Below are 22,415 nucleotides of genomic sequence, written 5' to 3' on the forward strand. Positions count from 1 at the left end.
TTCCAGCTGACAAAGACATTACGAAACAATGCACAACGGTTTCCCGGACCGGCCGAAGCCACACGACAGCACAGGGCGTCTGATCATGAGCTGTCTGGTTAACTGGCCACATCTCTGTTGTTCGCAAATGTTAAGCACTGCATTGGGTCATCATCCGTATCTGTTATGCAACATGTTTTTAAAACTTGGGTATGGATCACAAAACTTTCTGGGTTTCTTCACTTTTCTCTAGTCAGCCTTGAATTTCCAGTCTCAGTGCTGTTTCCCAGCATAATGGAGCTCAAGTAAGTTGCTGGTTAAAAAGCTCGGTGTGATCTCTAATGGCACTTTTCCATTGCATAGTACCCCACGGTTTGGTTTGGGTCGGGTCAGCTTACTATGCAATGGAAAAGTGCCATAAAACATACAGTGGCCCCAAAAAGCACTTTGGACACTTTAGATACTTAAAGCTGCAATCTGTAATTTTTGCCTCTCTATCGCCATCTTTGTTTGAAACATACAACTGCAGTTATTTGCAAGTAATCTTCTGGTTTTATTTGCATGCTGATGCCAGCCAGTTTGGTGGTGTTGTATTCAACATCTTTTCAAAAGACCAAATTACGTCCAAATTTAGGTGTGAGCCTTGCAAGTCTGTCATGTGGCAATCCAAATCCCCCGGAAATTAAACCGATTGGCTTTATTGATCCCGTTTTATTATACCTGCTATCTCTGACAGCACAGAAATGTAAACAGGTCTACCTTGATCGGCGAGTACCACTTCTGAGGGTAGATGGGCTTCCGCATGCCGTTGTTCAGGGTCCGTGTGCATGGAAACTCAAACTCCTGCTCTGGCATCTGCACTCGAGCATTCTTGGCTTTCTCCAGTTTGGCTCCTTCTTCAGTGGACCCCTTATCTCCCCAGCGCACCTGGAGTTGTGGCACACACACGTATCATTCTAGTGCACCGGAGAGATGGAAGCTATACTTTCCGTTTCCAAGAAGGATATTCCCTCTTACTTCCATTCTTTTAATGCCGCCAACTCCTCTGCCACCATAATATGACGCGTCCACTGTCGGCCACTTTTTCTTTGGATAGCCGTCATCCTCTTCATCCTTTAGAGTGAGAGAAAACATGTTTTTACGCATTAATAAGATAATTTGAAGTTGTGTACTATGTGCAATCTCAAAATAATACCCTCAAATGATAATTTATTTCAACTTATGGCATCATGCAACTTCTTACGTTACAAATTATAATTTTGACCAGGTGAGTTGCTGGAACTTATGAAAAATATGTTGAAATTGCTTGATCGATGAGTAAAAAAATGTAAATTACCTGTAAAACCAATTTGATTGCATTTAAAAATCTAAAAGCCTGTGTACTTCACTTTATATCCGTATGCAAAGGTCAGCATACAGTGCGGAAATTTCATCATCAGAATAGTACGTGCCTGTATACACTCACCTAAAGGATTATTAGGAACACCTGTTCAATTTCTCATTAACGCAATGGTGTAATTGTGTGGGGGATGTTTTCTTGGCACACTTTATGCCCCTTAGTGCCAATTTGGCATCGTTTAAATGCCACGGCCTACCTGAGCATTGTTTCTGACCATGTCCATCCCTTTATGACCACCATTTACCCATCCTCTGATTGCTACTTCCAGCAGGATAATGCACCATGTCACAAAGCTCGAATCGTTTCAAATTGGTTTCTTGAACATGACAACGAGTTCACTGTACTAAAATGGCCCCCACAGTCACCATATCTCAACCCAATAGAGCATCTTTGGGATTTGGTGCAACGGGAGCTTCATGCCCTGGATGTGCATCCCACAAATATCCATTAACTGCAAGATGCTATCCTATCAATATGGGCCAACATTTCTAAAGAATGCTTTCAGCACCTTATTGAATCAATGCCACATAGAATTAAGGCAGTTCTGAGGGTGAAAGGGGATCAAACACAGTATTAGCATGGTGTTCCTAATAATCCTTTAGGTGAGTGTAAATGTACTAGTCAAATATATATTTCTAAACATTGAAAGTGGGGATTTTTACTGCTCAACAATCTGTCTTTTTCTATGGAAAAAGTAAAAAAGAAATGTTTGTGTACAGTAAAAGTGTTTCATGAAAGAAATTCATTATTTGTGCATTACATATACTGTATAATAACAACAACCTTTTCCAAGCAGGAGATTATGTCAATCACATGCTCCTGACTGCAACACTTACAATGACATCACACTACCCAAAGGCAACGCCAGAAAGAAACAGATTTTTATTTTGTGAAGAACCTTATATGGCAAATTTATGCAGTGCAGTCTTTAGTATAAAGTGTGAAAGATTTGAATTGTTGTGCACAAATATATTAAACGAGAACAGATTGGTCCTGAGTTATACTAGATATAAACTTTGGAAATAATGAGTTATGAGAGCAGGAATTCAGGATCGGTTTTACCGTAAACCCTACACAACCTGCCTGAAGCTTTCGGAATTTCCTGTTTTGAAGGATCTGAAGACAATTGGAGACTTGGAATGTAAAAAGTGTCAGGTTAAAGTATACAACAGATTGTTCTCTGAATTAATCAATTAAAAGAGTAAGCACAAATATTTCCTGGAAGTGGAACTGTTCTTATATACTTTGGCGTAATTTTCCCCTTAAAAGGTTAAATTAAATTATTTCGATTTGTCATTGTTGGATTAAATTCAAGAACTTGATTATCTGCTGACATCTGTTTTTTGTCATTTTCAGCTTGGCATCAGTTCACGTATGCATTGTGTGAAACCAGACTTAACAGTTATGTGTCTGACACTGCCGAATATAGCATAGATTTACATATATACAGTATCTATGCTCCGAGGTGGTGCAAAAGAGTGTAGGCTAATTTGCATATTCATGTCTATGGTCCGAGCTGTGCGATTGAGTAGAAGCGGGTACTAATTTGCATATTCAGACCCATGTATATTAAATAAGGTGTAGTGTTACATTCAAGCTATTTTAAAGCATGAAGAAATGACTGTCACAGGAAAAACTTTTACATATGCTTTTATGATGCTCAGAGATGAGTTTTAAGTAAAAAATGTTTACTACAGGGAGGCTTTAAATAGTAATTGGAGAACGGCCTGTAAGACCACCATGGACCCCTTTGCTTGAACTATTTTAACTATTGTCATGCACTCTTAATAATAAAGGGGCTACAAAGGGTTTTTCACATAATGCAATTGAAGAACCATTGTTGGTTTCCCAAAGAACCATTCAGTGAAAAGTTTTTAAAACCTCTTAACTCTTTCCCCGCCATTGACGAGTTATCTCGTCAATTAAGAGAAAACATTTCCCTAACAATGATGCTTTCCTGACGAGTTTTTTTATGGTTATCTGTAATTCCACTATTATCCACTAGATGGCCCAATCTTCCCCAATTTATAAAAAACTGAAGCAAATACTAATTTAGCAAAATTTTAAACTCCGTGTATGTTTTGATCATCGTTCTAAATTTGATCTCTACCAAAATTATTTTTAAAAAAATGCAATTATTACAGCTTTTGCTCAAAATTCGGTATTTTTAAAGAAACCAACACATATTTAAAGGATGAGTTCATCTCAAAATGAAGATGTCCTAATCATTTACTCATCCCAATGCCATCCAAGATGGCAACCAACTCAGTTGGATGCTCAAAAACTTTCATTTATTTTTCACTGAAGAAAGAAAGACATGGATATCTTGGATGGCATTGAGGTGAGTAATGGATTAGGACATTCTCATTTAGGGGTGAACTAGTCGTTTAAGAAGTTATAAAAAGAGAACAAATGAAGAGAAGATAAAACGTTTTTTTTCCATTTTGTTTGTTTGTATAAAAGAAGAGGATCTCTTCTTTCATTTGATATATGTTTATATATTTTTTCTTGGAAGGCATTTTGTAAAACTTTTTTGAAAATCACAAAAAATTTTGGTGGGCAACTTTAAAAAAAAAAAGGCTGGCAGGAATGAGTTAACAGTCTAAAGAAAATTAGTGTGAAACAGATATTCAAGTTTTTTTTTTATGAAACCATACAGCCAAAAATTCAAAAGCATCATCTAGCACTTTTATTTTTTTAAGATTGTTAAGATTTTTCAAATATGTCTCTCACCGAACTGTCTTCCATCACAGGTGGTGGTGGTGGCTCGTGGACAATCTGTTGTGAAGAAAATGAAAAGAATTTGTTTTTAGAGCTCAGAATATAGTAAGTATCATCTCTGATGGGAATGGAAATTAGATACTAATGCATTTTTAAGCCTCATGCTTTTTCCATGGCTCAGAATTTCGAACTTCTTTGAATTTCAGAAAAGACTTTGCTGGACTCAATAACCAGTTGACAAGCTCAGCACTCTGATGTCTGGATTTTGGGTTCGGGTTGGATTAATGTCTGAAAAAGGACTGCGCTGCAGTGTCAAACTTACCACGGTACAGCAGAGGGGCCAAAACCACCAAAGTATCGCCATGGCGATCAGCAGCATAAGTATGAGCAGCGCTATGGCCAAGAAGGTTCCATCAGTCTGAGAACGAGAGAAAATACAGAGACCCAGATGAGGATTATGATCCAAAGTAAATAAGATTGTAATAACGTTCCAGATGCCACAATCCCACTTTGCTGGATGTGATTCCACTGAGGATTGTGTGGTTTAGTGAAAGAATCAGAGTAATAATTGCTGTAAATAACACTGAAACATTTTCTTGATCTTGAGTGATGATGCCGGGAACTGTTGCTTTATATATTCACAGTTTAGCTGAGTGAGATCAAACACATGGGAAAATCTCACAACACCAATGTCGGAGATGATATGAAAATATATCAGTAACAGGACAGATTAGATTAGATGTCAGCACAATGTAAGAAAGGAATTTAAAAAATTATATATTAGGAATGCATAGATACAAAATCAGATACTCGATTAGGTTATATACCGATATAGTAAATTACAAAATTATTTTGTTCTGAAATCCTAGAAATGGAGAGCGTAACTGTTATCATTGTCACCCAATTCAAGATTATCATAAAGTATGATTTCTGATGCGTTTTTTCACCCGTTTTGGAATATAATCAGGATATAATGTGCCCTGATCATCAGCTGCTTTTAAACAATCATCCGATAGTTGGAAAAATTGCGATTATAGTTGGAAATATTGGTGCATCCCTACACTGTAAAAAGTAAAAAGTTGGATCAAATTTTAAAAAAATACTTCAACTCATAACAATTTAGTAGGTGTTACCAATTTAAGTAATTTATAAACTTGATCCCAACTTTTCACTTTTTACAGTGTATTATACATTGCTTAAAAAAATTAAGATTAGGAATTTCCTGAGAATTACGCATACACTTAAGCCATTTTCACACAGACATTACCAAAAATACATTGCAAATGCATCCGGGATTCGTCTGGGATCATTTGATTTTTGGTTCATTCACACTGCCAATGATTTTCCAGAAAATTTGTGTGCATTCACACAGATGCCGTAAAGATCCCTTAAAGCAACACTATGTAGTTTCCATGTAAAAATGACTTACAGCTCCCCCATGTGGTTGAAAAGCGCAACAGTGCCTGGTATCAGACACTCTTCTGCAGGTAGGGGGAGGGGCGGGGCTGTGTGCTCTTCCCCTTCTCCGCCACTTTCAGAGTGTGCTTGTAGCAGCTAGGAGGCTGCTCAGGTTGCAGCAACAGTACAATTTGTTCAGTTAAAAGTTGTTCTATCACAGAAATAATTTTAGAGACATTATTTAAAGGTAAAAAAACTACATAGTGTTGCTTTAAAGACACATGATGCGTTTAAACTCCTGCACTTGGTAGTTTTTCCTGCAGAGTCTGAAGTTTGCTTATTATCTGTTATTTCTCTCTACAGAACCCATGCGCATGCTTTTTTGTTACAAGCACCCTGATCTATGCTTCAGTCAAGTTTGCAGACATTTCTCGTCATGAATGTTGATGTGCATTTAAAACCCTAGTTCTAAAGAGCTAAACCATAACTTATTGTTGCAATGACACGTGCATCTTCACTACGGCCAACACTGTTTCACGGCAAGTCGTGTTATAGTAAAAAATTTTTTTATTAATTTACTTGTATTTGATGACACGAATTTGATGACGCTGTTTTTCGTGTCTCTGGAGACAAATGTCTTTTTCGTCCTTCCCAGCTCGAATTTCTATCAATGGTTAGGGTTAGATTCGGGGTTTGCGTTAGAATGTAATTTTATGCATTGGTTTCTACATGTTTTTCGTCCGCTTTTAAAACTATTCTCGCCTGGAGTTGGGGTTAGAGTTGGGGTTTGGGTTAGGAAGTCGCAGAAAGTGATTCTAAAAATAAAAACAACGATGAGGAAACAAAATATAAAATGCACGATAAAGAAAGTCGTGCCACAGACACGAACAGCCATTGATAGAATTCCAGAATCCCAGTTTCGTGCTGGGAAGGACAAAAAAGACATTTGTCTCCATAGACACGAAAACCAGCGGAAATCAAACATGAATAAATTAATAAAAATTTCAGTCTTGCTGTGAGACTGGGTTGCTACGGCACACCCTTACGGCATTGTTCACACACTTTCCGTGTTTTTTACTGCAATATTACTAGGTTCTCTTTCCAGGAGCGATCCCGGAAGCCTGTCTGCCAATTTTATTGATATTTTCTGGGATGAGGTTTTACGCACATTTGTTAAGCACTGTACATTCATACATTTAGCCGATGCTTTGATATAAAGCGACGAGAGTGGATGAAAAGTATTCATCTTTCAATCATTAGTTGCTAATGCAACACTCTTCCAACTGAGTTACAGTACTGTACTCACGCAGGTCACGGTTGTGATGGTCACAGAACTGGAGATAAAACTCAGGCCGTTGTTCATACTGACATGGAGAGTGGCAGATCTGTGGACGAGAGAGAGAGATGCAACAATGGCTGAGTAAGATCATGACAAAGATTGAAATCGATGTGAAATCAAACTTAAATCTCATATTTAGATTGAGACTAGCCTGGAATTCATAGACAGGGCCACATCATGTGTTTAATGGGATGTGATGCCCAACCAGTTGAGCTACATTAACAGTTCAATAAATAATCATAAAAGTGATTCAGAGACGGATATATGATTTAAATCGGCAGAAGTTTCAAATTAAACTAACACAATATTTCTGGACTACAGTAGCAACACATGTTGATGGTTTCAGCTGGAAAGTGTGACTGCAAGCAGAAGAAGAAACTTGGGTGTATTTTTTTGTCCTATATTTGATTCTTGGCTTGTGTGTTTCTCTTTCCATTCTCTGACTTCTGCAGGAGAAAAGGTTTCCAGCAGCACTTACGTTCCTTTCTCCTTCAGTACAGGCGCTGGGCAGAGCAGGTACGTGTCCTTAACTACCAGAGGTCTCTTCACTGGAAAGACAAAACGGTTAAAATGCAGTTGCATGTGGATGTTGTTTAAAATCATTTAATATTATTTTTAATATCTTGCATGTTCAGCCTGAGTCAAATTTCACACTAAAATCAAAATGATAAAGAAATAATATTTTGCACATACAAAAAAATGCTGCCTGCACTAAAAAAACAACTTGTAAAATGTACTTTAAAAAATCCTTTTAACAATTTGCATGAACTTTCTTAAAGTAAAATGTATCGCTTTTTTAAAGTACAACTTACCTACTAAAATCAAATAAAATCTACTTAATAATGCATAAAAATAATTTGTTAAAAAATTAAGTAAATGTCACTTAATTATTTTTATTTTCGTTTAGTTAAAGTCTATTACTTTTTTTGAATGTTGAAGCATTGCTGTCCTAAAAATATTAAATAAATCTTATTTACTGTTGTATGGTAGATTGTATTTACTGTGTGTTATTTTCTTTAACATAGTTCTATGAACTTAGTTACTCTTAGTGTTATTAATGGCATTATAACACAAAATTCATTGAATAAACTTCACACAAAACTTGGTTTTTGACATGAATTGTCAGTAATGTGGATAGAAATACAATAAAATGTTCTGAACAGGGTTCATGTAAGGAAACACTGATTACCTGAACGGTGACTTCACAAAATTATCATTTACAACAAAACAACATCAATAATATAAGAGCTTAAACCTTAATAACATTTTATTAACAAATATTTAAGTAGTTAATGTTCTTATCAGTTCTTATTCTGTGAAAAAACAAATCGAAATATTCAGGTGCAAAGGAGTGTGGGTATTTCTTATAACATGTGCAAATAAATTTAAAGGTGACATAGAATGATTGAACGGAGTATTTATCCTTGTTCTGTGATGTGACATGTAGACAAAAAGTTTGTTGTTTGGGTCTGTAATGCCTTAGAAGCTTCCTAAAACCTCTCTCAGATAGCTCTATTAGGGTGGGGGATTTTAAACAAGTGGTTTTGCACCTATTTGGCTCCCCCTACTGGTTTAACTTGCAATCTCATTACTGATTGGCTGCCTTTGCTGCCACTCAAAAAATGTAGCCAATTATTTTAAAGTGGAGTGGCAGTTAGATGCCTGTGATGTCATAAGCATCAGTTTTTCAGATTGGGCCGTTTTCTGGCTGACATTTCTAAAAGAGGAATTTCTATGAGACTGAGATGTTTAGCATGTTTTGCACTTTTTGTATGTTTGTGAATGTGGGTAGACTACCATTATTCAACAAAGACAAGGTAAAAATGTTTTTTCTTTCTCTTTTCCCTTAAAGTTAATTTTACTTGAATGTTTTAGTTTAATGGATTTTATACGCTTAAGTTTAATGCGCTAAAGTGTTTGATTAAGATTTACTTAATTATTTTTAGATAGGCTATATATTTTAGACTATACAACAGTTTAATAATACAAGAAAATATATAATACAACTTACTATTCCCACACAGATCATTTTGTACATTAATTAATTGTGTATTTATCATCATTTTACTTAGAAAAATCTAGTTCTCAATAAATGTTAATATTACTATGTAGAAATTATGAGGGATAATCTAGTATATTTTACACCAAAAAGTTAGTTAAATGTGTTATTAGAATTGGTAACGTTTCACATTGGGACATTATTTTATAAGAATAACGATGCCACATCCTAATTTGCATTATCATAATGTGTTTAAATGGTTGAACCTGAGAAACATGATCCGATATGCTTTGATCTCAAATAAAGATTGATTATAATATAATCAAAGCATATCAGATTCAACTAATAATATGAAAAAATGATCAAAATGCAAAGGTAATGTAGTTGAAATATTCTCTTGAGTAAGATAATTATTTTAGTTTTGCTCGCTACTTATCACCTAGCGGCAAAATTAAGACAGATGTTGAGGGTTGGGTCTGGAAACACGAATCTTAATGCTTTAAACAGCACGCAAAAGCTAATTTCATGTTATCTTTTGTTTAAATGTAGCTTGCATTTATTCAATAAATAAATTGATTGAAACTACTTATCTTAAAAAATTTGAGTAAATTGACTGAATCATTTTTATATATAATTGTGGTAATAATTGTGGTAGTGATTATTTTTTGCAAAGACAGGAGGTATAGGAGTAAAGAGCTGAATAATTAATATTTACAGCACACAAAGAACAAAACTGACCAATTATTATTTTTCACACTTAACACATATATCTGAAAATGGGATGAGAACATCCAAGAGCCAAAGGTTTATTGGATATTTTTGCCATTCAAATAATACTGATGCTGAAATAAAAAAATATTTTGTTATTTTCTCCAAGAATAAGATTTTGAAGAGTACTAAGTCTGGCGTAGGCAACCAATGAGGTCTGCATTCTCCCCTGTCACCTGATTTAAAAAAAAGTAAAACATTAACTGAGATAAAAAGAAAAAAGTGATCTCAGAAATGATTTGAGCATCATAACCACAGAGTGTCGATTTCTACCAATTTGTATTTCAATCTCTGAGCATTAAAGCCTTTTATTAGTTACCCAATGTACCAGTTGTGTATTCTTTAGCTTCACAATATATGTTCAATTCAGCGTTTATAGCCCACACATGCTGTAATATTAAACTGAAGACATATAGAATCAATGAAAAATATCTATAATTTCTTGAGAGAAATAATTCCTGATAATATCTTTCATCGCCTCTCACTTTCTTCTCTAGTGGTGTGTGGATGTGTGCACATGTGGTTTGTGTTGAAGGAAAATCTTGTGATTTACAAGTGCTGCGGCCAATCTTTTCAAGCGCGATCACATCCCATTCTGAAATACACAACAGCCGTTCTGACATTTGGATTCAATTGGCCTCTTTAGCATCACAAAAGACAAAACCCGAGCTGCCTGCCTCGCCACATGTTCAAACACAACTCTTGGCGAATCTCAAACATACGTCCATATGGCAGGTTCAGCGAATCTGTGTATTAACAGGCCAAGACAGATTCAGATCCTGGTGTCAATCTAATAACATACTCCCATACATTACTATTGTACCTTATTGAAGACGGTGAATGTTTGGCATGTGTTGTTAACAGAGGTTCATCTATTAATCAAACTGTCAGCTGGCAGCTGGCGATGAAAAGATCAGAAATGAATCTGTGCATGGTTTCACTTACTCACGGTGATGGTGTTGTTGATGCGGAAGCTGCAAAGAATTCGGTTCACATCACGAGCGTGAAGGAATCCGTTGCCTTTGACGACCACCTCGAAGGATTCTGAGGAGTTTTTGGAGAAAGATAGAGATTAGTGATGTACACAATGCAAAAATGACTATTTTTGTCTTGTTTTAAGAACAAACAGGAAGCATTTTCTTTATGAGCAAAATAACCTAAGAAAATAAGTCAAATTTAAAATATCAAATTTGTGCATAAAACAAGCAAAAAAGAAAGAAAAATCTTGGGGCGGTTTCCCGGACAGGGTTTAGGTTAATCCAGCACTAGGCCTTATTAATATTAGGTCATTTAAGAAATTTTTACAAACATACCTTACAAAAAATACTACAGATGTGCATCTTCAGACAAAACAATGTCAACAAAATATGTAAAAATTAAATTACATTTAAAACAAAAATGCATTTTAGTCTGGGACTAGGATAAGCCCTTTCCAGGAAACCTCTTCTTTAACTTTTTTCTTAAACACAACTTTTCTTACCCCACTGGCAATTTTTTTCGATGGCTTCATGAAGCACCTTTATTTTAAATAGTGTAATGGGGGACACACCAAACGCGAGTTCAATGATTTGCGCAAGTAGTTAATGCGGGGGGCGATGCGAATGACGTGAATTGGGCAGCACGATTGCCGTGAAAACATGCGCTATTCGCCTTAAACGCGCCTTCGCGCAAGTTGAAAACATTTAACTCAAGCGAAAAATTTGCATGACACAAAGTTAAATCCCTGAGGAATCTAGAGCGAGCAACGCATTTGGTGTATACGTAGCATAATGTGGCATTCACACCAGACGTGAAAGAGGCAGCAAGCACGAGTGATTTACTTGTTACATAAATGCAAAGACGCAAATAGGCACTGTGCACGCGAATGGCGCGGTGGGAATGACAACACGCAAGTTGAAAAATCTGAACTTTGGCGGATATTCGCACCGCGGTAACCAATCAGGAGCTTGCTCTAGTAGTGACATGATTATGGGGAGCGAGCGGAGTCGCAGAAGCCCCTCCCATGAAATGAATTTCCACGCGAATGTCTCGAATGACTAGAATTTCACGCACAAATGAAGCGAGTAATCTCAAAATATTCAGATGTCCAACTTTTTGCCGCCTCTACCGCGGCTGGTGTGAACGACACATTATAGTGGTCTAGTTTCCAACACTGCTCTGAAACACCTTTAAAAGTAAAGGTTCCCAAAAAGGTCCTTGTCAGGCTGTATGGTTCCATAATAAAGAACCCCTTAACATCCGCAGATCCTTTCTATTGCACAAAAGGTTCTCTGTATACCAAAAATGTGACCCTGGAGCACAAAAACCTGGAGTCATAAGGGTAAATTTAATAAAAGAATAAAAATTATAAAAATAAAATAATAAAATTTTTATAAAATAACTGAATAAATAAGCTTTCCATTGATGCATGGTTTACAACTATTTGAAAATCTGGAATCTTTAAAAGTTTTCTAAATGAGTCCTTAGCAACATTTTATAAATACATTTTTATATATTTTCAGTAGGAAATTTACAAAATATCTTCATGAAAAATGAAAAAGAGAAATAAAAAATCTATTCTGCATTAGATTTTAAAACACACATGGGAATGGTTTCAGTTGGGGAAATAGGAATCAAATTTAATCTTTTTTTTTCTTTTGTTCAGACCATATAAAACGAAATAAATAAAACTAAACGCTGGACGAGACCTCGGCATCTGGGCTGATGTTAGTTTTACCTCCGGCACAAATGCTTGACGGTTCCACCGCAAGGATCTCGATGCACGACTTCTTCAGGATCTGAGGCAAGAAAATACATTTTTATCTTTACATGTGCTGTTTTATTATTTATATATATATTATCTCCTTTGATCCAAAATTACACTTATGCTCCATTAGAATCTGAATAAAATAAAAAATACAGTAATTAATAATAAAGATCTAAGAGGGAGCAGCAGAATTATGCTGTCACACTGTGATGTCATCAAATGTTGCCTACATAGGCAGCTCACTACTAGTATTGTGTACTGTGACAGTACATAGATGAAGATTAACTTTATTGTTAAATCAGTACCCTGTATATAGTATGTGTGGGTGTGTTTTGAACACATATCAGACATGCTGCATCTGCCATGTTCTCATTTTCCTTTGACCTATGATGTAGTCAAAATAACTTAAACCCCAATTAGATCATTAGGAATAAATTTCCATCAAATGCACGCTTAAAAATCGAGCCAGCAGTAGTAGGTCATCTGAGTACATTTCGGCTGCTGTACTACGAATACAATGAATTTCTTATTTTCACCTACTGTATAGTATGGAAGTAGGCAATTTTGGATGCAATCGAATGCGATTTATTTCAGTCTCACCACTCACCGAATCAAGGACTCCTTGCAGGGCTTCAAACCCATCATACACCGGAAAAACATGGTCTTTACTGTCAGCTATCGTCGCCAGCTGTACAGACAATCGTCATGTGATCTTATTCATTAAACATTTACAAAATATCATTTTTTCATAAACAACTGATCATCGGTATAAACAATTTTGACCCCTAGGTTGGTGCTACCTTACCTGGGTTTCATTAAAGTCCTTCACTCCAACACAATAGACAGAAGCTCCCAGCTGCCGCGAGCGTCCGGCCTGCAATTCATATCAAAAAGAGAGGTCATAAAGGAGTGTTGGGTTGCATATATATTAGCTTATTAAATGTCAAGTCTGAAACAAAACCAGAATTGGGTTAAAAGTGCCATGTGACGCAATCTGTAAAATATGTGTTCTTTGAACATTTATAACTGATAAGGTCAAGTTTTTGTGAGAGGAGGACTAAATAATCTGGGATTGGCAAGCATCTTATTGAGTTATTCGCTCGATCATTTTCATGTTGTTTCATCTAGCCAATATGTTTTTAAAATTCATGCTGATTAAAAGGTTTTACAATGCAATTCAGTGGGGTGCATACAGAAAATCTGAAAAGCTGCTCGACGTAAACGTTTTGACACTGGCAATGAAGTAAATACATTTTTAAATGGACGCTGTGTTCACAGTAAACAGATGATGTAGACTCTTTTGAGAGAAATAACATGCTCGTGCAGGTATTTTCAGTATAAATAGCATCTGTCTCCACAGGTAAATTAAAATTGATCTTTGAAAGAAGAAAGAAGTGGAAAATATCTCAGTTCAGTAACCGGATCTAAGGTCTCACCTCTCTGGCTGCCAAGTCAAATTCATTCTCGCGCAATTCTCCATCTGTTAGAGCAATGATGACACTCGCTGTGCGATATCCTAAGAGGGAAAAATATTCAATAGTTAAAGCTTTAGGGAGTCCAATACTGCCAAGAACTCTCTCGATATGAAGACGAAAATCCAGGAACTGACATGATTTTTCATGGTCCTTAAAATCAATGTGTGAAAAGTTTGAAATGTCATTCATTGTCATCATCACAGTTATAAAAATAATGGTGCCTAATGATGCCATAAAATAACCTTTAACTTTCCATTGCATAGTACCCCACAGTTTGGTTTGGGTCAGGTTGGGTCAGCTCACCTCACTTTGGCTCGGTTAACTTTTCCATCTAGTTTAGTATCACTTCGGAGTGTGAGGGATTATAGGCGTGTCGTTATATTTGCGCTGCCTACTGCTGTGACATCATATATGGGAGAGCGTCATTGTACATTCCCATACATTTATTTATTTCTCAGTCCGCCACAAATTTTAAATTGACCACCACAAATAGATGTTTGCACATCGCGTTTATCACTACCTCTGTCTCACATGACAGATTCGGTACAAACACCCGTGGCGTCAGTCGACGCGCTCCGCTCTGCTGAGCCTCATTTAATTTGCATTTAAAGGACAAGTTCGGTATTTTACACTTAAAGCCCTGTTTTCAGATTGTTTATGGTGAAATAGAATGGTTTTGACTGAAATTTCGACATTTTTGTCTGCCCTGAGAATTTTCGCGTGTTTGTGTTCCAGCTCAGACCTCTACAATGGGTTTAATGGTGCACTGGAACAATCCTTCCTAAAATCCATTAAACTTTCGTTTACAAAGACGTGAAACTCACCGAGTGGTCAGGGGTGTTCACTGATATGCTCACACAAAAATCGCTACAAAAGATGCTTTCCAACAGCTGTTTTAGCATTCGTTGTTAACTTGTGGACCTATTTTTCCAAACGCCTCACACCCGTACATTCTTCCGCTTAGAGCTTGAATAATAGACACTCCAGCCCAGGTGGTGGCGCTAATCCGCCTTTGCCAATTGCAAGAATAGAAACAAAGTTCCCGGCGCGGAGTAATACCGTACCTCACAGCACAACTAATACAAGTCAATGGAGTTGGTAAAAACTATGATAAAACCTGTTGGAATGCGTCTTTTGGAGTGATTTTTGTGTGAGCATACTAGTGAACACCCCTGACCACTCGGTGAGTTTCACGTCTTTGTAAACGAAAGTTTAATGCATTTTAGGAAGGATTGTTCCAGTGCACCATTAAACCCATTGTAGAGGTCTGAGCTGAAACACAAACACGCGAAAATTCTCAGGGCAGCCGAAAATGTCGAAATTTCAGTCAAAACCATTCTATTTCACCATAAACAAGCTGAAAACAGGGCTTTAAGTCTAAAATACCGAACTTGTCCTTTAAGCATATATGCGACCGTGAGCATCGCGAATGTGCCGCCACAAACTGCAAGTCTGGAAAAAAAATTTATGGTCTTCCCGATTCTCAACCTGTGGATGTTTTTCATCGCTAAAAAGGAGTTTGGGAACTTATAACAGAGCACAGATGACAACATGTTTGCCTGAGACAGCGCAAGCTAGCATGAAGGTAAAGCTAATCGTTTACATTATAGCGATGACGCTGGTAGTGACGATTCTCTCAGACCAATCTACAGTGTTTTCACGTCACGTTTTGGTATCAGCTCGGGTCGCTTGGAACCCCGTCTGAGGTGGTACTAAAAAAAGTATCTGGTACTACGTGCTGCACCCAGTGGAAACCGTGGGATATACAATGGAAAAGCACCAAAAGAAGGTACTTTGGTAGGTGAAACTTCAGCTTCGACTTAATGGTTCTTTGAGGAACCAAAAATTGTTGTTTTATGGCATCGTTGTGAAGAACCTTCACAGCACCTTTTTTTTTTAAGAGTGCAGAGGTGCCTGATTCATGCAAAATCTCACCCACTTACCATCACCTGTGCCATAGTAGATCTGCTCACTAGCCTGGATAACAATAAAAGTGTCATTTCAGAGAATTGTTTCTAAACACATCATAAATGTTTGAAATGTACTGTATTGCTGAAACACGTTTACAAAAACTGTGAACTGTGTAGTACTGAATTGTGGAGTTCAACATTTTTACTCTTCCACAGTTTTATCTGGGTTCAGGATTATTTGGGCGGGGCTAAACGGTGGCTTGATGATGCGCTGGTGCCACAGTGCAAGGCCCCGCCCCTAACACAATCACGAGTGTGCATTAAAGGGTAACTAAACCCCTGGTCAGAGCGTGACTCCACCCACTGGCAATATTTGAAAAATGTAAGAAAAGTGGGCAGATCCCAACGGAGATAGAGGGGACGAACTAAAGCTCGTACCAAGTGTGTGGTGAGATCGTAACAAGGGCGTGGTGAGCTTGAATCTGCTTACATCACAAGTAATTTTTTGGACCCAACATCCAATAGGAAAATTCAACTGCAGTAGCCACCGTTCAACCTGAAGAGGGCAGCACTCAGACGTTTTTACACCATATATTGTAGTATTGAAACACTTTATACCCAAATGTCAAAAAACGTACTAAAATCAATGAACAGCACTAATAAAGCCCCATTCTTACAGATCATTAACTAAAAAAAGTTGGTTTAGGGTTTAGTTACTCTTTAAGGTTGCAGCAGTAATGTACAGTTGAGGGTTAGGGTTAGAGATGGCAGCTTTCCCGCGAGTGGGTGTGGTTTCAGTGGCGACAGCAATCACGGCCCCAGCGTTTGAGAGCAGAGAATCCTCTCAGTTTTTCCAACATTTTATGTTTTTATAATCATTAATTTGGCTGCGTGTTTTATAACACATTTTTCTGTGGTGTGACAAACTGAAAACACATTTAATATGGGACTTTACATGGACAATGCGCATGGACTTTGCTGTAAGCGACTTCTTACCCTTTGAAAGCCTTTGTGCATGAATGTGTCTCCACCTGGCAACACTCCCTGAAGCTCCTCCAGCCCGGCGCGGATCTGATCCCTGATCGTATGCACACATTACAGACCACAAATGAGTTTAATTAATGCTACTGTTGGCCATCAGATCTAATGGTCTTTTAAACGGTCAGAAATAAATTGTCCCTAGCTGTCAGTGGGGTGGTACCCTTTCAAAAAGTACACATTTGCACATAAAGAGTTCATATTAGTATTTGTATGCTACACATTTGGACTTTTTTAAAGGGTTCTGCTCTAGTCACAGCTAGGGACAATAAAAAAACCTGAAACACGAGGCATCAGGTCTCCATCATATTAGATATGTCCCCTAAACTGACCGATCTTCAACTTACTTAAGAAGACATCTCAACACTTACCAAATGATTTGCCATTACACCAAAGTCTGCAATCCAATATCAGAGATTGTAACTCAAATATTTCTCTTGCATTTCTTTATGCAGAAGCAAATGGTCTGAAGTGTTTAGCTCTTTCACTATATTAACAGCCAGCAGCAGTTTTGTTTCAATATCTACAAAACAAAAGTCAGTGATAAGTGAAGTTTTAAATCATGGGGTGTGATGTCTTACCTGTCCTCTGTCAGTCTCATTAGGATCCTTCCCTCTGTTGAAAACACTATGAAGGACATTCGGAGCTGCGGACTGAAGAAAAAGAGAAACAGGTCAAGCTTTGTGTTGGCAACCCAAAGATCATTCATGGAGGTTTGATCCCAGGATAAACATATAGATTCTACCTATTGATTAAATCTATTTTTTTTACCTGGATGACATTAATAGAGCCTAAAAAATTCAATTTTTACTGTTGCATTCTCAGGATTTCTAGCCTTTGCTATGTTTCTATTATAGTTACTTGATGTCCTTTTTATAGTGCCAACTTTAATTCTTACCCAAGTAAAAATGATACAGACTAGCTTCCTAAAACTTTGAGTTACCAATAAAGCCCCAAGTGCTCTTTTTATGTTTATGTCTTTTATTTATTATTTAATTCTTATTTGAGAAGAAAACTGTTTCTAGAGAAATGCTGCTTATATGACATCAGATGCTTAGGACAAAGAACAATTGAAGAGTTTTGATGGAAAACGACATAATTCTGTTTTTAACATTTTTGTCAAAACATGTTTATTATTATGTTATATTGTTATTATTTTTATTTTATGGTGCTACTTAGCTGTATTTTTTAAGTTATGAAGGTTTACATCAAAACAAACCAACTGCAGTTGAATTGATATTAATTGGAATGCATAACCAAAAAACAAGATTTCTGAAAAATTAAAAAACGGAGTTCATTTGTACATGTTAGGTGACAATAAAATATAAAAGTGAATACATACCTGATGAACTTGTGTGCAAGATGATCAACAAAATAGTAGATCTCATTCCAGTGGTGCTGGACACTTCCAGATCTGAGGATGAAGATGTAAAGACTTTAGTCATAGGGGAGAGCAGGGGCAAAAGTAAAATTTTTCAGAAAAACAAAATTTTAAACGATAATGTTTTAGACAGAGATATATTTTTACTTTGATCAATAACTCACAAGTGTTGTCTATCAATACCAGGTAGAATTTTGAACAAATGTAAAACGACTTCAGTATAATTTCACGTAGCTAATTGTTACTTTCGACCCTGTCAGCTGGGAGAAAAGTAACAAAACAGAAAACGATAGATTTTTGCGTTTCGCTTGTTTTTAGTAAATATGCATGACTGTAACCTTGTTAATATGTAACTGCAAAATATTTTGTTGTTTATCTTTGCAAAAAATTATGAAATTACATTTTCATTTTAAATTTCAGTTTCATCAAATGTTTCAAAAGCAGTTCGACAGTACAAACTTGTTAAGAATAAACTTTTTTCAACAGTGTGAACACTATGAAAATGAAATTAAATTAAATGAACGTAATATAAATTTTAAATAATGCAACAGTATTAGCAGTGGGACAAAATTAACAAGAGTTACTTTAATCCAGACAGGAACTCCTGACCTTTAAACCCGATTTACTTTTATTCACAATTACTTACTTATACGTCACAATTTTAGGATGTGTTACAGCACTAAATAACCTGTAGATTGATCAGTATAACACATGAAACTAGAAACACAACGCGTTATAAGAAAAAATAACCAATTTAGGAATTGACTTATCATGGTCAAAAACAGCTTTCTGGACCTGCACGTGCAAAACGATGACGAAATAATGCTATATTTTTCAGCTCTGCCAAGGGTTGTGTGCTAAAGATGTTGTCATAGTTTGGAATGTAAATGAAGTTTAGGCTTTGAGAAAATCACTTTGTTACTTTCGTCCCACGTTACTTTCGCCCCGGTTCTCCCCTACATGAATTAGCACTGAACGTCATCTGCAGTTGTGTTTAATTCTTTAAATAGTATTTGTTTTTATAACCCCCACTTAAAATGTATGAGGGTTTTTGCATAGGCTGTCAGAAAAATGGTCCCAAGCTGTCACTGGGGCAAGTGCTATTTAAAAAGGTCCTAATGTGTACAGTTTTGGTACAGATATGTGTACCAGTATATACCTCTGAGGTACTTATATGAACTCTTTAGGTGCAAAGGTGACAGCTGAACCATTTTATCTGCCAGTGTTTAAACGATGAATAAATGAAATATATCAATATTAAACCCAAGCTGGTGCATGTGCAAACAAATGCTTTTTTGCAATACATATTCGAAAGATTCATAATACAGACATCTTATAAATAACTCAAGCTAAAATATCTTGAGATGCTTATTGGTTTGATATGTTTATCCAATACAACAACACTTATTTTCAAGTACAGCTAAAGTTTCTATATGTTCTATATTTCTATATATTATAACAATGTATAGAAACCAGAGGCAGTTTTAGGGAAATCAAAACCTTTAAATGTTCACATAATGGCTTGAATCCACACTGGAATTATGCTGATCTTACTTTGATGGTTTTCATAGTGAAATTTTCACACTAGTCCTAGATAATGATCATGTCAGGATTCGTACTTGCAAATTGTGGTATGGGCACTAATATCTTAGAGTCTTTGTTTAGTGCCGTCTTTAAGAGCTGAGTTTGTGTAAAAGCTCATCTGGCTCGACCACTGCGGTGGAGACAAATCGAAAAAGAATGTTAGACTTACGTAAGGGACGTCGAACCCGTCCAAAGCCCGTATAATTTTCCTCCACCCCCACAAACACAACAGTGCTGCTAATTCAGTCTTGATAAGTTAAGCAGATGTTGATTTACCTTTTTATTAGAATGCAGACATGACTTTACTCTCAAAGACAATCGACAGAAATATTTGAACTTTTGCACAGATTTGGAAATGGGTGTTTGAAATTGAAGCCAATACATTTAAAGGGATAATTCACCTAAAATCATGTTGTTACAAATCTGTATACATTTCTTTGTTCTACTAAACACAAAAGAAAATATTTTAAGCATCATTGAGTTTCACATTATTTTGCTTTTCTGCAGTCAATGGTGCTCCTGTTTTATTTACAAACATCTTAATTTGTGTTCAGCAGAACAAAGACATTTTCAAGTTTGAAACAACTTGAGGGTGAATAAATGATGGGAGAATTTAAATTTTTCCCTTTAAGATTCCTTTTTGTCAAAAAAAAGAAAGATGCCCATTTAAATAAACTGAGAAAGAGGAAACGCTGAATGTTTTTCTAGCATTCACGTGTCGACCTTTGGTTAAGGTGAATTATTACGATTAATACATATAAAATATGCTGCGGTCTCGTCTGAAACCGTAAGCTGAAACCCAGATACGTGCTAAGATTTTCAGACCCAAACTCAGACCAAGACTTTTATAATTGTTTATGTGGTTTTGTGATATCTCAAGAACGCAAGATTTATTGACATTTACACAAAATGGGATTCAAATTTATTTCTATAATGGTAAATGTGACCTGTTTCCACTCTAAAAAATATGCAGCATTTTTGTCAAATCAACTTATATTTTTATAGTACTTTAAAATCAATTTGATTTTATAAGTTACGTAAACAGTTATTTTACAGTGTGGTCATGTGACACAGCTTTACATACTATTTATTTAGATATGTGACCCAATGTGAAAACCAAGCTGATTTATTTTTACATATAATCATCCTATATAATATAAAGATCATTGTGTGAAAATATAATCTTAATATTTTTAAAATCGACTGAGTAATACCATGTCAAAGATTGAAACCAATGAATGAAATCAAACCTTTCACTGTAAAAAATACTTTGCTGCCTTAAATTTTTTTGTTGAATCAACTCAAATTTACAAGTCTTGTCAACAAAGATGAGTTGTCACAACTTAGTTGAGAAAAATCAACTTAATTTTTTTAGTTATAACAACTCACCTGTAGTTATAACAACTAATCTCTAGTCAAGATAAATAATAGTAAGTTGAAATGACTTGTAAATCTGAGTTGATTCAACAAAAAAATTTAAGGCAGCAAAGTATTTTTTACAGTGTGCTTATAAGATTATAGATTTCACCAACAGGGTCACATATAAGTATGCTAACAGAGAGCAATTTATGTATTTTTATATTTTAATAGCCTGTTATAACACTAAGGCAGGGGTCTTCAACCTTTTGGCGAACAAGCGCTACCACAATAGATAAAACAATTTGGGCTACTTTTTGATAGTCTACTCAAAACTTTTACTTGTTGATTTTATTTTATTTTACTTGTTGATATGTTTTATCATAGTTTAAAATGTTAACATACATAAAGAAGCCAAGCTAATATAAAAAATATGTAATAAATAAATATTAAAATTGAAGCTATTAATCAGTGGCTGCCGGTGACTTCTTTTTTCGAGGGCGCACAATGCAAAGTTCGTGATAACATGTATGTAGCCCATCATGTCTGTGGTTCGTAATTACAAAATATGTATTCGGCGCGTTGAGTGAACCTGTGTGCATCACGTGTTTTGTCAAAATAAGTGCCTGCTGCCGATGCGTCTAAAGGGTTTATGATAAAAGAGACGCTCGCGTTTGCCAGATACTCAAATAATCTCATGCGTAATCAGAGTTAAGGAAGTGTCTTGCGTGTATTTTGTGAACGTGAGCGTCTATTTTACCATAAACGGTTTTGATGCGTGTGCACAAGGCACTTATTTTGACGACAACATGTGATGCACATGGTTCGCATAAAGCAACAAACACATATTTTGAAAACACGAGCAACACAGATGACACTCCAAACACTTCTTTTGAAATTGCGCCGCTCGGAAGAGCAGTCACGAGCCGCCAATGCTATTAATATAATGTGCTTCCGCAAGCAACATGTTATATAAGAAATAATAAAAAATATGCTGTTTGTGTGCAGATTTTTCTAAAACACAGAAACAATACTTCAGTAAACACAATCCAGATGCTTATTATCTGGGTGATATTATGAGACGAATAAAAAAGGTCAGATATTGATGACATGCATAGTCCCGAGTCCGCTTTTTATCATCATCAACAAGAAAATGAAACTTGTATTGTGAGCCAATCATCACATCAACAGATAAAGAACATCCAACCTTCCTTTAAAACACTTCTTTTGTTATGCACAAAAAGGCTTATTCTATTCACACGCAAAGATTTGCTTGCATATTTTGTTTAGCCAATTAATATTTGAGTTTATCAATGCTTTTA

The 22,415-nt window shown here is 36.1% G+C and overlaps 1 protein-coding gene across 1 annotated transcript in view; it reads right to left on the minus strand.

Annotated features, from left to right (window-relative positions):
- Window positions 1–22,415, minus strand: part of antxr1b (ANTXR cell adhesion molecule 1b) — a 33,952-nt gene that overhangs the window by 7,832 nt on the left and 3,705 nt on the right. The window contains exons 2-16 of the mRNA XM_065261476.2: window positions 18,115–18,186; window positions 17,354–17,425; window positions 16,731–16,812; window positions 15,768–15,801; window positions 13,786–13,865; window positions 13,155–13,223; window positions 12,957–13,037; window positions 12,320–12,380; window positions 10,549–10,647; window positions 7,315–7,384; window positions 6,804–6,882; window positions 4,422–4,517; window positions 4,112–4,156; window positions 997–1,092; window positions 739–906 (exon numbers count right to left, since the gene is read on the minus strand). Coding sequence (XP_065117548.1) covers window positions 739–906; window positions 997–1,092; window positions 4,112–4,156; window positions 4,422–4,517; window positions 6,804–6,882; window positions 7,315–7,384; window positions 10,549–10,647; window positions 12,320–12,380; window positions 12,957–13,037; window positions 13,155–13,223; window positions 13,786–13,865; window positions 15,768–15,801; window positions 16,731–16,812; window positions 17,354–17,425; window positions 18,115–18,186 — 1,204 coding nt within the window. The remainder of the gene's footprint in view (window positions 1–738; window positions 907–996; window positions 1,093–4,111; window positions 4,157–4,421; window positions 4,518–6,803; window positions 6,883–7,314; window positions 7,385–10,548; window positions 10,648–12,319; window positions 12,381–12,956; window positions 13,038–13,154; window positions 13,224–13,785; window positions 13,866–15,767; window positions 15,802–16,730; window positions 16,813–17,353; window positions 17,426–18,114; window positions 18,187–22,415) is intronic.

The sequence above is a fragment of the Paramisgurnus dabryanus genome, chromosome 10 (assembly GCF_030506205.2).
Source record: "Paramisgurnus dabryanus chromosome 10, PD_genome_1.1, whole genome shotgun sequence".
Lineage (NCBI taxonomy): Eukaryota > Metazoa > Chordata > Actinopteri > Cypriniformes > Cobitidae > Paramisgurnus > Paramisgurnus dabryanus.